The sequence below is a fragment of the Lates calcarifer genome, unplaced genomic scaffold, assembly GCF_001640805.2.
Source record: "Lates calcarifer isolate ASB-BC8 unplaced genomic scaffold, TLL_Latcal_v3 _unitig_1631_quiver_445, whole genome shotgun sequence".
Lineage (NCBI taxonomy): Eukaryota > Metazoa > Chordata > Actinopteri > Centropomidae > Lates > Lates calcarifer.
Genome location: NW_026115660.1, coordinates 251,578 through 265,727, shown reverse-complemented (window position 1 = coordinate 265,727; position 14,150 = coordinate 251,578). Strand labels below are relative to the sequence as shown.

The window sequence follows — 14,150 nt, the reverse complement described above, 5'->3', positions numbered from 1 at the left end:
TAAAACATTAGCAAAACTATTATTTAAAACAGGAAATATCTCATCAGAGACAATCTGAAACTGTTGAGAGAAGCTTCATTATGAGGTGTGTCATAAAAATCTGACTCCTGCCTGTTTCCAGATTGTGGTAAACTGCAATGCAGAGGCTGTAAACTGGACGTGGTGTTTTCAGGGATGGGGGGGCGGCAGAGAGAGACTTTAATCAGTGAGTTTGTCCGACTGCAATCAACTGTAAAAGCTCGTGTTGTGGAATCAGCTTTACTGGACAGGAAATACTCCTCCTGACTGTGTTTTTTCTTTAGACTGATGTGATTTTTCTGATCTGGATTTGCTTGGATACATTTTTCTCACACTGACAGCCCTGAATATTTTTTAAAGTCTCTTTGTTACTTGGTGGGCAGTGAAGCAAACCCACGCTGCAGCTTTATGCAAAGACTCCACTGCTCACTGAAGTCGTACACAAACAGATGCAAAGTGTTGCTTACAAGTGCTGTTTTACATATTAGACCTAAAATTATTAGTTGATTAATCGATAAGTGAATCGACAGAAAAACAGTCGGCAACTACTTTGATAATCAATCATATCTCAGAAATTAAAACATGCACTTTTCCTACTATCTGACATTTTAAAGGCAAAACAATTTATCAATAATAATTGGTAGTTGAATCAATCAGTCTGCCGAATGAATGTAATGTAAATGTTGTCTGAAGTGGCTGTTGATTTGGATGCGTTATTTTTTTCCTCTCACCTGGAGCGATCATGATCTCGTTCTTCTTGGAGCGAACCCGGAGGAAGGTGAGGTCGTTCTGGGGGTCGATGTCTCGGACGGTGCTCCTGGCCTTCATCACCAGCTGGTGGATCAGTCCTGCGTACTGCACCGTGCTGGAGTTGTCCAGAGTCGTCTTGATGGGGATACCTGAGGGGAGGGTTCAGGTAAATGGGTTCATTTACCTCTAAGCAAAGACTTTCCATGTAAACAGATTCATCTTAACAAAACAATGTGTTTAATAAGCTTTTATAAAATAAGTGCAGGGAGTTCATAGAAATCAGTCTTGCCCTCTGAGTTGACGATGATGATTCCCTGCACTCCTTTCTGACTCTGGATCCTCTTCAGAGTTTCTTCTACTTCAGCCTGAGAGACGGAAACATGAGTTAGCATCGTTTCATTCAGCAGCTGAAATCCCACCTGTACTCACAAAACAATACGAGCACACACAGCAGCAGAGCAGCTGCTGTCAAAACTGTGGATTAACAAAACTAACCACACACATCTGCACACAGCGAACCTGACAACGCCCGGCTAGCACAATCAAGCTAACCCCGGTTAGCAATTTCCTAAATCACTCTTATAAAACGACACATAAGACAACAGTCAGGACGGAAATATGCGCATTTTTATTAAATCCTCATCAGGCAGTCGTTTCCTCCCTCCTACCATTCTGAGTATGAGAGTAGAAATCTGTCAGAAACTGGTCTCCGGGCGCCGCTAACAGCTAACAGCTAACAGTCCAGTGTTGTTGCTTGGAGAAGACAACTGATGTCAACTTCCGGGTCAGGCGCCTCGCTGCTGCATTCATGGTCCTGGGCAAAACGTGGGAGATAAATGTCGTTCGTCTCAGATGGAGGGCAGTCATACTATCATCATACATCATACATACTATCATACTACTTTTAAAAAAATATTATTGGCAAATGAAGTAAAGCCTAAAAAAACCTGATTATCTGCTGAGCTAACTTTCAGTGTGTGGATAAATGTGAGTGAAAGTAATGAATGAAAGTATGTGTTTGTATATATTTGCTTCAGATAACATCCATCTTATTTTTTTTTCTATTAAATTTTAATGTCTTAGTTTCTAGTAACTGATGACTTGAGGACAGACAGACAGCAAACTAAGAAATGTCATTAATCACTGATGACTTGTTTATTTAAAAACGCGCCTGAAGTGTTAGTTATATAACTGTGCCGAGATGTTTCAGGTCAATAGATTCCTCATGATAAAACTTATTATTCAAGGAGAGAAATGTTTTAAAGCTGCAGCAAAAGAAACCTGTTGGTCTGTTGATTTTAATGTTCTAAGACATCTACTCACAATAAACAGTCTGTCCCATTTTAACATTTTATTTTATAAATTGTTTTAATTTTTGTCAGTTGCATTAATGTAAACAAGTGGGCGCGGCCAGACGCTGTCAAGTCAGACGTAAACAGACAAGCCGGGACAGGAAGTGTTAAGATTTGCCTTCAAAGTAAAACTTAAATATTGTACCTGGGTACAATTTTGAGCAACTTGCACTTCACTCGAGTATTTCCATTTTGTGCTATTTTATGCCTCTGTTTCAAGCCTGTAGTCTGGGCCTCCATCACCGAACTAGCTAACTATAGAAAGTAGGTTCAAACTGGCTCCACCTTCAGCTTCAGCAGGGAAAATGCTGCTGAACCATTAATGCATCAGTATTAACAATCTAATAATGTCATGTATAATACAAGCACCTCCAAATAGTTCTTAAACGCAGTGTTTGAGTAAATGTGCTTAGTTACTTTTCACCAATGTGGAAAAACTATTAAAACTACATTTAGGCTTTTATTTTTAAAAATCGTGCCCGGAAATAGATCCTCATTTATTTTTCTTTATCGTGGGTTATTTGATATCTTTACATTGCAGAGCTTCATCGGCTCGAAACGATTGAAGCAGCAGAGAAATGGACGAGAAAGACGAAGATCCTGGTGAGTTTGTCTTTTTTAAGCAGGCATCACTTTCGTTAAAATCCCGGAGGTTATCTGCTGCTGGTTTCTGTGTTCACACCGAGGCAGAAAGTTTAAGGTCTCCTGTTGTGTGTACTGGAGTTGAGCTGGATTTTAACACGGGACCGAGGGAAATATACCTCGTCCTTCCTGGTTTCCACTGATCTAGAACTGTTACACCAAACGGTTTTCATCAAAGAAGAATCTCGACTAATTTTTTCTCCATTAAGCATCAGATGTTTTGCATTTTTCCTCAGACAGTGACGATTATTCGATTATCAAAAAGTTGCAGACTCATTTTGTTTCAGTCGATTAATCGACTAATCTTTGCAGCTCTTAGGCTCTTAGTGATAATCTGGTTCAGATGAGACCAGTCTAAGTGAAGTGGGTTTTGATGTGGACCTGGTCCAGTGTGGTCTGGTGTGGTGGACTGTTTATCCACAGAGACCCTGTCCTCTGTCCTCCCTGGGCTGTGGTCTTTGGACAGTGGGTACAGGTGTTAAGCTGCAGGTGTGTGTTTGACGTGTTTGACCTGCACGTTTTTCTACGACTCATTCTCACTGACCACTTTATTAGGGACACCTTGCGAGTGCTGGGTTGGGCTCCTTCTCTCCTTCAGAACTGCCCCAGTTCTTTGTGGCATAGATTCAACGAGGAGCTGGAAACATTCCTCAGAGATTCTGGTTCATATCAACATGACTGCATCAAACAGCTGCGGCAGATTTGTTGGATGCGCATTCCAAAGGTGCTGTACTGGACTGAGATCTGGTGACTGTGGAGGCGTTTGAGGACAGTGAACTCATCGTCATGTTCAAGAAACCAGGTCTGAAGATGGTGCACTGTGGTCATAAAGGGCAGGATGGATCCATGCTCTCATGTTGTTTACACCAATCTGACCCTGCCTTCTGAATGTTGCAGCAGAAATCCAGACTCAGACCAGACAACGCTTTTCTAATCTTCTGTTCTGAAACTGTCGCCTCAGTTTCCTGCTCTTAGCTGACAGGAGAATCACCTGCTGTGGTCCTCTGCTCTTCCTCTCAGTCTGGATGCCACATTTAAAGTCACTTAAATCACCTTTCTTCCTGGTTCTGATGCTCGGTTTGAACAGGTCGCCTTCACCGTGTCTACATGCCTAAATGCAGTGAGTTGCTGCCATGTGATTGGCTGACTGGATAGTTGAGTGAATGAACAGTTGAACAGGTGTACCTAATAAAATGGCCGGTGAGTGTAGGCCTGCGTGTCTCCTCACACTTGTACAGTTAAATTTAAGTGGGCTCAGGAATCCTGCAGGAGTATTTTAGATGCATTGTCCAGTCACAGCCTCAGTAATCAGGCTGGCTTTGTTCTCACATTCCCTCTCACCACCTCCCTCCCTCTCTTTTTATATTTTTCTCTCTTAATGAGTCTCTATCTCCCTCCCTGCTTCCTTTCCTAGTGCTGTTCTCACACTCCTTCCATCTCAGCCTAGATCTTTTTGGGGAAACACCTTCTCGCTGATATTTTTATCCCTCAGCCAGAGGTATTGTGTACAGCTTGACATAAGACTGACTCTGGTATATTTTTATCTGCCGGGCGGCGGGGGCTCCAAGAAAACACAGGTTCATGAAAAACACCCAGAGGAGTAGCTGTTGTTGGGTTGCTAAGAAAGTATTTGTGTCGAGCAAAATCATGACGCACATGTTAAATAACAACACGGTGCCCCGGAAGTGTCTCAGTCAAGATATCATTGTGTGTTTTTATGTTGTATTACACTGTTGTGTAAAAACATCAGATGCTTTGGTGTTCTGTGAGATGGATTTTGCTGCCTGGGTGCAGCTGGGGGAATCAAAGCTTCAGTACAGAGGCAATAGTATTTTCAAATGTGTGTGGAAAGTTGTGAAACTGAATCTCAGCATGGATGTGTGAACGTGTAAATGTTAAATGGCTTTCTAACGATAACAGGGCATTGTTTCGGTTTACCTGTTTTGCAGCAGGATTCCAAAGTAAAGACAAACATTGAAGCCAAAGCAGCAGGGACCTTTTTAAGTCTGCGTTATGTACATAAGTCACATGATTCCATTCAGACGACACACACACAAACTAAGATTGAGAAACGACTCACAATGTGTATGTGCAGTATAGTTATTCCAGTTTGTCCTTTAACCATGTGTGGATGGGGGGGGGGTTACTACACCGTACACACCCCTCCCACAGCCCTGCAGACAGAGGGCTTTATTGTCATGTCGGTGAAGAATGCAGTGTTGCATCAGTGAGATGAAGTTTTCCTGAAGTGTGTCTTGCTGGGCCTCCAGCAGGTTGAGTGGAAGGTCCAGTTCCATTTGGATATGTCTGAGGAACAAGCCGAGATGCACATGAATACAGAAGGATGGAAAGGAAAGTGAAGAATAGAACATGTTTATTAAAAAGCTGCAGCACAGAGAAACATCAGTACTTCATCTGTAATCTTGAGGTGTGTTTGATTTCAGTGAGACACAGACACGACTTCTCCTTTACCTCATCTTTTCAGATGCGTTTGATCCGAACATACCGGAGGAGGGACCATCGGCGCCCCCTCCTGGCTGGCTGGATGACATCCATGGATACCAGGGCCACAAAGGAGGAGGTGAGTCTTTGGTTCTCTTCTGTTCTCTTTGTTGTTTCTGTAACGTTTCCCACCCTTCATCTCCTTTGTTCTTGTGTTTGTGTTTATGTGTATGTCCAGTGGAGGACAACCCGCTGTACCCACCTCCTCCTGCCTACAACCCCCAGCCTGAACTCAACAGGAACACCCTGGTGCCCGACATCACGTACTAACTCACTTCATTCATAAAATACTTTGATGATGAGTTTACCTGAAAGTCTCTCAAGATTTTTGTGTGCTTGGTCGTCCAGGGTTCCCACAGTATCGGAGGACGTCGCCAGAGATGCCTTGCTCAAGTTTGTGGAATCAAAATGGACGTACAGCTCCAAACCTGCCAGGAACCTCACCTTCAAAGATCTGAAACCCATCACTGTCTACAGGGTAGGAGCATTTCTCCTGCACCAACAACACATTCAAACCACTGTTTCATGCACTGAAGTAAAGAACGCCTTCCCAGAATCCACCTCAGCTTTTTCAGAGGCCATCAAAAACAAAGATAATGTGATTGTCTTCCCTCTGCAGTATCGACTGGAGACCTACACTGAGACAAGAACCAGCGCCTGGAATTTTGAACCCTACAATGGTAGAGTTTTTTAAAAATGTGGATAAAAAGGAAACTGGTCCGTTCATTTTACCAGAAAATCAAATGTGCCCGGCAGGTTTGGATTGGACTTATCCACACAGGAAGACAGTTGGATTCATCATCACTGACCCCAGTTAAAAGCACCGCTCTTCATTAATGATATTTTCTTCAAACAGGACAAATGGTGGATGGTCCTCAGTACGGTATGAGTCCTCCACCATGGGACATCCCAGTGACTGTGCCTCAGAGATACACCGACATGGTGGAGAAGATCCGTGTGCCGCACTCATCCTTCGTGAAGGTACAGCTCGTTGTTTTTTTTACCATCAAACTTTCTCCGTTTTCTTGATTTACTGTTGTTGCTACCTGTGTTTTGTGTTCTTTGTGCCCACATGTGCCTGTGTGTGTGTGTGTGTGTGTGTGTGTGTGTGTGTGTGTGTTTCAGATGTGTCACAAATGCAACGGCTGTGGAAGAACTCGGTGCACCCACTGCTCAGGCCGAGGCCGAGTGAGATACATTTATTTAATGTTTTATCAAGGCAGCAAAAGTAGAAGGAAGACACAGTGGTAAAGTTCAGGATTCAGTTCAATCCAGTAAGGCTGCAAAGTTCATGACTGACCCATGAATTTCTCATTTGTAGAAGTCTAGTTAGTTTTTCTTTTTCTTGTATGTTTCAGTTTAAACTGCTGGGATCAGGCCCAGAAAGTTCCAGAGTAATGCTGAAGTGTAGATCAGTTAAAAAGCCATGTCTCAGCTCAGTGAGTGGGACCACACAGCCCAGCAGAATTAATTAGCACTCATGCTGCAGAGGGCGCTGCTGCTCAGGTCATTTTACTGTGTACAAGGTGTAGAGATGATTTGATTTTTGTCTTTGGCAGCACTTACTGTAGCTTTATTCAACAATAACACACTAATCATGTTGGGATGAAACTCAAACCTCGTCTTATTTTGCAGAAACGTTGTACATTCTGCCATGGTTCTGGTCGTAACAGGAACAAACATTGCACATCCTGTCATGGCCGAGGTCACAAGAGGTGGGAGTCTAACGTTTGTTCTTTAGTTTTTTCAAATTCTCTCTGTTTTCTCTTTTTCATCCAGGGATCTGTGTGTGTGATGTATGGAGGCTTCGATGTGTGATTCTTGCTGTATTTTTATGAGTCTCTTGTTTCCACTTATCTTTTACTGTGACATCAGTGTGAGAACAGGTGTTTATCTCTCTCTCTCTTGCTCTTTCAGGTGTCTCCACTGTCAAGGCCACGGCTACAAAACCTGCAGCGTTTGTCACGGCAGCAAAAACCTGCTGCATTACATCCTGCTCACAGTTACATGGTGCGTCGCAGAGACACACACTCATTCCCTCTCAAAATCAGCCCAAACGTCTTCTTCTTACTGTGTGTGATTTTTTTGGCCTGTTTATGTTTCATGTGTTTAGGAAGAACAATGTGGAAGATTTCATCCCTGATCGTCAGCCTGACTTCCCTGACAAGAAGTTTGAGAAGGTGACAGGAGATCCTTTCTTCATCGATGAGAATGTTCTGGTAAAAACAAAACTCTTGTTCTTCTTCACATTAAACAGTAATTCACATCAGGAGTGAGACATCAGTGATACATGACTGTTCCTGAAGCATCCACCCATTCAGTCCACACTGACCCCTGTCTTCAGAACCAGCTGTGCTCTCAGGACCTCAGAGTCCACAGAGAACCGTCACCTGAATCTGCAGCTTCTCGTAGTCTGGTTGATTGCAGAGTGTGTTTTCCCCTCTCTGTGGTCCAGGTGTATCCCATCCAGGGTTTCCCCGATCAGGAGATCTGTGACGTTTCCACAAAGATGATAAACGAACACATCAATCGCTTCAGTTCCAACAGCCGCATCCTGCAGCAGGTATGAAAAGCAGCCTGGTGTAGTTCTATGCTCAGGACACAGATGTCAGTGTAACTCCTCTGTGGAGGAGAAGTGCATTGAATTACAGTGAATGAGCAGTTTGTTGAATGTTCACTTTGTTTCTCTCCTTTAGTAAAAACTGAACGACTGAGTGACTCTGATCTGGTTTGATTTCTCTCTGTAGCGTCAGACCATCGAGATGGTGCCACTGACTCACGCTCATTACTATTACAAAGGAAAAGAATACAACTTCTATGTGTATGGGATGGAGAACAAAGTGTTTGCCTCCAAATATCCCTCTGCATGTACTCTCTTATAAGTACATAAAGAGGTTTCGATAGATGTTGAAGAGCTGTAACGGCCATCAGCTTCCTCCAACATGCCTGAATGTGCCTCCTGTTTCATTGTAGTAATGGTCTGAATGTGTTTATAGTTGGATGTTGTGCTGCTCTGTGCTCAACATGCAAGAAAGACATTACAATATGTGAGGAATCTACTTTTTACAACTGATAACCAAGATGGTGTGAAGACCTGTGGTTAATGTTAGTGACTGAGTAGTATAGTATATGTATATGTACTAGTATAATCCTATGAGCCTGCAGGAGTCAAAGGCCAAATATTTGATTATTCACGTGCACAGATTAATAATTCATACCTTTGATTTACTAAGTTATAAAACATCAGTTTGTTCTCTACTGATAGCATTAGCCTTGGTGCTAACCAACTGAATTTGCCAGCTCCCAGAGATTTTTCTCTGTTGAGGCAGCTATCTCTGGTTGTAAATGGAAATCAGTGAGCAGGGCTGATTGATGGTGATGTTGGATTTAAAACTTTGCTGCATCATTGTTAGAAAGTGCCTTCACTTATCACAGGTGCAGTTAACCAGATCATCAATTACTTTATATTACCTATAGACAGTGAATCATATCACACAGTTTATTCATGTTACAGTATGAATTCATTTTCTGTTGCAGTGCATCAAAGACCTTTTCTTTCTGTCTGTCAGGCTCCATATAATCCAGTAAATGAACAGTGTGTACTAACATCTACTACCTCTCTGCTGTCAGCTCAGACTGACCATGGTGTGCTTTGTAGCTGGTGCTTATTTTTTGGAGTTCAGTGCTTTTACATCTGATCCAGTAAATCATCAGTTTAAAACCGTCCAGTGTATATTAACAAATACAACCTGAATATTATGTCAAGTGATAACAGATAATCTTTAAATGTCAGAAGCCATTAATTGTCTAATGCTCAGTGTTTCTTATGTTGTGTCTTTTTACAGCTACATGACGTTAACCTCACTGTTTCCAGCTTTCCTAAACATAAAAAACATATTTTATATTATATTTAGTTAAATCCCTTCAACCTACAGACAGTGAAAGTCAGAATATTATTTTTTCTACCCTCGTTCATGTTTTGGGATAAATTGTCCTAATAGTTATTATTTCTCTTCTGTTTCTTTTTGGTTTTAAACACAGATTATCACACTTTATTTGGATATGGTAATGTTTACCTCCAGTTGCTAAAAATACAGTATAATGTAGAAGCTGTTTTAGAGGCCTTAGGTAAATGTTTGCACCCTGCTGCCTTCAAATGTCAAAGTGATGCTTTAATGACTAAACAAAGTTTTAACATTGTGCTGATGTTAAAGACGATGTTCTTCAGAGCAGGAAACTAACTTTAGAAAAGAGCCATTATCACAGTTTACTGCTGATGAGCAGCTTTCTGTCTCAGGAACGACTGATCCAGTTTGTTCAGCAGCATTTTACAGCCTGTTTATGATAAATGATTTCATATTAAAACCTTTCTGTCAGTGGGGATTTCTTTCTTGCTGTGTTTTTATCAGATGTTTTTATACTTTCAGCTCAGGTTACTGAAAATCTGCTCTCTCAGTTTACACATGCAGCAAAGATCCATTCATCTTTCACCAAGACACAGTTTTCAGCTTTTTTTCTGTCTGACAGTGTCTCAGTGATTGTTGAAGGTTTTTTTTATTTATTTTTTACCAGTTTGAATTTTCATGTTTTCAGGAAAAATATGAAAACCACTGTCAGCAAGCTTATTTCCTTCTGTTGTGATGTGACATATAACCCAGCTATCTCTGTCTGACGCCTCATTAAATGGTTTAAAGTCTGTTGTTGTTTCATGAAAACATGATAAAACCTGTCGAATGTACTCAGTATATATGTCACAGATAAAGTTAATAAAGTTCTCTCGTGATATCCAGTCTCTCTACTGGGAACAGTTCTTTCTTCAGTCCTTCAGCATTTCGAAAGCTGTGGCACTGATTCTGAAGGTGAAGGTGTCTTTGAGCAGTTTACGAGCAGGATCAGCCTGGACCACATCATAGAGGAGGCCTGACAGCCCCTCTGGTAACAAACTAATCCCACAAGAGGGAGCTCTGCTTTCTAAAATAAAGTACATTCAAAGTCATGTTTACTGACATCATGTGCTGTGGGAAATGTAAGAATTCAGACTGGAGACCCCTAATGTCCAGAGCCCCTGAGAGTGAAGTCAGACAGAAGGTTTGACTGAATGTGTTGATCTGAATATGATACAACAACAACATCACATGATATTTGATCAGCAGCTCTGACTCATGTTCTCCTTGTTGGAAATAACTGTTCTGTGGAAATGTAGAAAAATGACGAGAATGACAGAACGAGCTGAGGAAAATAAAGAAAACAACAATCAGTGTTGACATGCAACATTCACTGACAAATAAATACATAAAAAATCAGATTAAAGGAACATTAATACTAATTTATACCGTGACATGATCTTAGAATGAACTGATAATAATATTTCTTTATCTCTGGATGTTCGCTGGGTATGAAAGGTGCTGTAATGATCTATAACAGAGGAAAAGTAGGAGACTTTGTATCTTCCCAGCAGCATGTGAACGCAGCAGAGGGACGGTGTCACTCGGTGAGGGAGTGGCTCCGCCGCCTGCCCACATGTCTTTAATTTGTTTATAGCGCGTGGAGGCTCCAGGTGATTCGACACTGACCTGCCCGCCGGCCGCCGCATCTCGTCCCGGATCAGTTTGTTCCTGTCAGCTGAGGTGGAATAACTCGGAGCCCAGAGATCCTCAGACCAGACCTGACAAAGTCCTGGTCGGTGAGTGCTGACAAGTTGTACTCTGAGATGTGTCTGCTGATGCTCTGCTGTCGCTCGGGGGGTAAATACCGAGGGAGTGAATGAGACTCCGGATGGAGAGCAGGGACCGTTTTATTTAAATCTGTAACAAGACACACTGAGACTTTAAAAAGAAAGGTTTTCTGCTGTGAGCTCTCCCTGGGAGGTTTTGGAGTTTTGGTGGTTCCAGGGGTTCTTGTAGCAGATTTTGTGGCCATCAGAGTCCAGAGGTTTTGAGAATCACTGAGACTTTCCGGGGGTCTTTGCAGGTCTAGTGGTCACTGATGTTCTCAGTGATCATCTCAGGCTTTCAGAGGTGAGTTCTCCAGAGAGTTTAGACGTCCAGGTCTTTGAAGGATATTTGTTATTAATGAGCCTCCATGGGTTCATGTAGAGGTCTAAGGTGGTCAGCGAGGACGTTCCTGGAGTCCTGCAGAGGTTTTGGTCACTGAGAAGTTTCCTGGTCTTCTTGCCAAACGTCTGCAGGTCATTGAGAAGCTTTTAAGAGTCCTTGCTGAGGTTTGGGTGGTTAGAGAGGATTTTCAGGAGAGTTTCGATTCAGCTGTTTTTCATTGAATCATTCACAGTGTTGGTAAAATCAGTTGCTTGGTGTCTTTCTGTGGCGAGCTGCCCTTCTCTGAATGAGTCGTTTTACTCAGGACCGACTCCAGCCAAAGAAAATGCTTCAGTCAGGTCAGAGAGACGACGGAGCTGCCGCCTCACCTGCAGACACGTTTCAGAAACCTGCTGCTGAGTTTATTACAGAGGGATCAGACAGTACAGCCTGTCCCCGTCCCTGTCTCTGTCTGTTTGTGTCTCTGCTGTGAGTAAACCTCCCCCAATTGTCCAGGCCTTTCCTGTTATGGAGTTCAACACCCCCTCTGCTGTACAATCTGTGTGTGGGGCTGCTGTTTCCTGCCCTCTCTCTCTGTGTGTGTGTGTGTGGAGATTGTTGTTTTCCTGGCTGTATTGTGTCATTGTGTCTCCCCTCAAACGGTAGTGCTGCTGTAGTGATGATAAAAGAGTGACGCTGGTGCGCTGCCACCTGTGGGATGTGTGTGTGTTTGTCTTGTCTCTGGATGTTGATGAAATCCTGGAGCTTCAGGTGCTGTGTGTGTGATTCTGCTGAGAGCTGAGTAGAGCCTGTTTAAGCTACTTGACTCCCTCTCAGTCAGGGTCCTCCAGTGGAGAGGGGTATCACAGCGGCTTTATCCACCCCGCTGCTGAGTGAAGTGATGAGGAGGTAAACCTCAGTGGAAGTCAGCGAGTGACTGAGAAGGAGGGAGGCCGTCGCAGTGTAAAACACAACTGACAGAAAGGAGGTTTTGACCCACAACGAGAGACACAGCGACGCAGATAAAGATCGCTCAGTGTGCGGCAGGTTTTTGTTTTTAAAAGCTGAATCGAGTCGACCGCCACATCGCTCCAGGAGTAAAATCAACAAAGTCTTATCTGATGGCTGCTGGCCAAAGAGAGGTGAAGTTCAAAACGGGCTGAGCTGCAGCACCTAAGGTCTGCTTCACTTTCACTCCTGATTGGCTTTTTGTTTAGGTGACTCATCAGTCTGGAGCTTTAATACAGAATAAAGAGAGCGAGAGCTGAATCTAATACACATCCAGAGACAAAGCTGACAGGACCTCCTCTGTGTTACAGCAGATCACTCATTTCTAATGTTGTTACTTCTCTTTGTCTCTGCAGTCCTGTCACAGACAACAACACCACACACTTTAACTTGGTGATTAAAAGACTTCAGCAGGTGAACCTGATGAAAAGATGAGTTTTATTATTTTCTTAGACAGCATGGCGGCCAGTGACTCCTCCTCTCCTTGAATCAGGTCTTGCCAGTGTTGTATCTTGCAGCGTTCCATATGAAGAACTGAATCGCTGTTGCACGTCGTTCCCACAGACTAAACAATAACTGCTCCTGTTTACATGACAGCTTCAGCGAACGTCACAGCAGTGGAACTTAGCATGTCCCCCCAGGTGTCATGTTTCCATCACTGCGTGTCATTTGACCTGGGAATGAGAGAACAGTGCTGATTGTATATTTCACTCCTGAGACAGACGCCAAATGTGAGTGGATGTTAGTGGGTTTTTTGTCCAGTGGGGTTTTACAGTGTTATTGTTGGAGCATCAGGTCCACATTAACATATCACACACCACAGCTGCTTCGATCCACATCAGCATCTCACATGGAGGAAGTGCACGTCCAGAGATATCCAGCAGGTCGATCAGGAATCGTCCAGTGCTTCTAATAAATCGAGGTGGTATCTGAATAGAAAGGCTTTAATCCCTTGTAAGGTGCCTGGTTGAATCAGCTGCCAGGAGAACAGAAACACAGCACCAGTCATTGGCACAGAGTGAGGCTGCAGCTTTCAGGGTTCCCTGGAGTTCTGGTGCTGCCCCCTCTGCCTCAGCTGTGCTGTGTGATGAATGCTAATGTTAGCATCGACCTGTTATTGTAACATTCAGACGGACCAACCAACACTGCCATTCATTCATACAGTCACTGCAACGTCTCGTTCTCTGACCCAGCGAGACTCTTCTGTGCCAACATCAACTCAAACTGTTTGCAGATTGAACACAAAGGAAACGTTTGCCTCAGGAATATGACAGTCTGATTAAATCTGCTGCCTGTTTTTATTCATCGCAAGCAGCCGGAGTAGAAATGTACTGTAGATGACAACTCACAGCTCTCAGTTTCTCTCGTTTTCCTGCTTTCTTCTTCTTGCATCTTTACAGAACTTTTAGCTCAAGCTGAAACCTCTTCAGTTTGCAGATGCATCTTTTCCTCACTTCAGCTGGAACAAATCCACATCTGAGTCTGCTCCTGTCGCTCTGATGAGGTTTTCTGAAGTTGTACCAAGTGCAAGATCTTCACCTTCAGATATTTAAAGGTTGGCTTTGTTATTCAGAGTGAGGCCTCAGGTCTTGGTTGATAGAAATGTTGGCTGTAATAGATTTGAACATGTGTCCCGTCAGTCACAGGATGGTTTCTCTAACCTTCGGGCACAGAGCTGTATCGTATTATAAAATATGTTTCCTATAGTTGGATTAGATCCTTCCCCAAAGCATCGCTGGAATGTGCTTCTGATTCTCCATGGATGTAAGGCATCTCCTCTGTGAGAATGCCCAGATTTCATACAGGTTGCGCATGTGTTTGACCCTCACGTCTGTTTTCCATT

General features: G+C 43.1%; 3 protein-coding genes across 7 annotated transcripts in view; 2 read left to right on the top strand and 1 right to left on the bottom strand.

Annotated features, from left to right (window-relative positions):
• dynlrb1 (dynein, light chain, roadblock-type 1) overlaps window positions 1-14,150 on the bottom strand; it is a 231,357-nt gene that overhangs the window by 717 nt on the left and 216,490 nt on the right. For 3 of the 4 annotated variants that reach the window (XM_051067377.1, XM_051067376.1, XM_051067378.1), the window contains exons 2-4: window positions 1,437-1,501; window positions 1,058-1,133; window positions 750-917 (exon numbers count right to left, since the gene is read on the bottom strand). In XM_051067377.1, coding sequence (XP_050923334.1) covers window positions 750-917; window positions 1,058-1,133; window positions 1,437-1,439 — 247 coding nt within the window. In that variant the 5' untranslated portion in view covers window positions 1,440-1,501. Of the gene's footprint in view, window positions 1-749; window positions 918-1,057; window positions 1,134-1,436; window positions 1,583-14,150 lie in introns of those variants that run through there. The other variant, XM_018686365.2, reaches the window with a different exon arrangement.
• On the top strand, window positions 1,656-10,053 carry ssuh2.1 (ssu-2 homolog, tandem duplicate 1). Of its 2 annotated transcripts, none has more exons than XM_051067374.1 (13): window positions 1,656-1,755; window positions 2,662-2,723; window positions 5,248-5,343; window positions 5,443-5,527; window positions 5,613-5,742; window positions 5,884-5,944; window positions 6,121-6,245; window positions 6,390-6,452; window positions 6,900-6,979; window positions 7,182-7,274; window positions 7,378-7,483; window positions 7,720-7,827; window positions 7,961-8,057. In XM_051067374.1, exons 2-13 carry the CDS (start codon window positions 2,699-2,701, stop codon window positions 7,961-7,963), a joined length of 975 nt encoding a protein of 324 aa, XP_050923331.1. In that variant the 5' UTR covers window positions 1,656-1,755; window positions 2,662-2,698; the 3' UTR covers window positions 7,964-8,057. The 2 variants fall into 2 exon arrangements, with proteins under 2 accessions (XP_050923331.1, XP_018541877.1); XM_018686361.2 differs by having other exon boundaries at window positions 1,660-1,755; window positions 8,012-10,053.
• si:dkey-49n23.1 (semaphorin-3D) overlaps window positions 10,747-14,150 on the top strand; it is a 69,604-nt gene continuing 66,200 nt past the window's right edge. The window contains 1 exon segment of the mRNA XM_018686360.2: window positions 10,747-10,947. The gene's annotated coding sequence lies outside the window, so the exon portion shown is untranslated.

Excerpts from the sequence above, each read along its gene's own strand:
- ssuh2.1 (XM_018686361.2), top strand. The coding sequence starts at position 2,699 with ATGGACGAGAAAGACGAAGATCCTG. Across the intron at positions 2,724-5,247 it reads CGAGAAAGACGAAGATCCTG|ATGCGTTTGATCCGAACATA; the intron begins GTGAGTTTGTCT and ends TCATCTTTTCAG. Across the intron at positions 6,980-7,181 it reads CATGGCCGAGGTCACAAGAG|GTGTCTCCACTGTCAAGGCC; the intron begins GTGGGAGTCTAA and ends TTGCTCTTTCAG.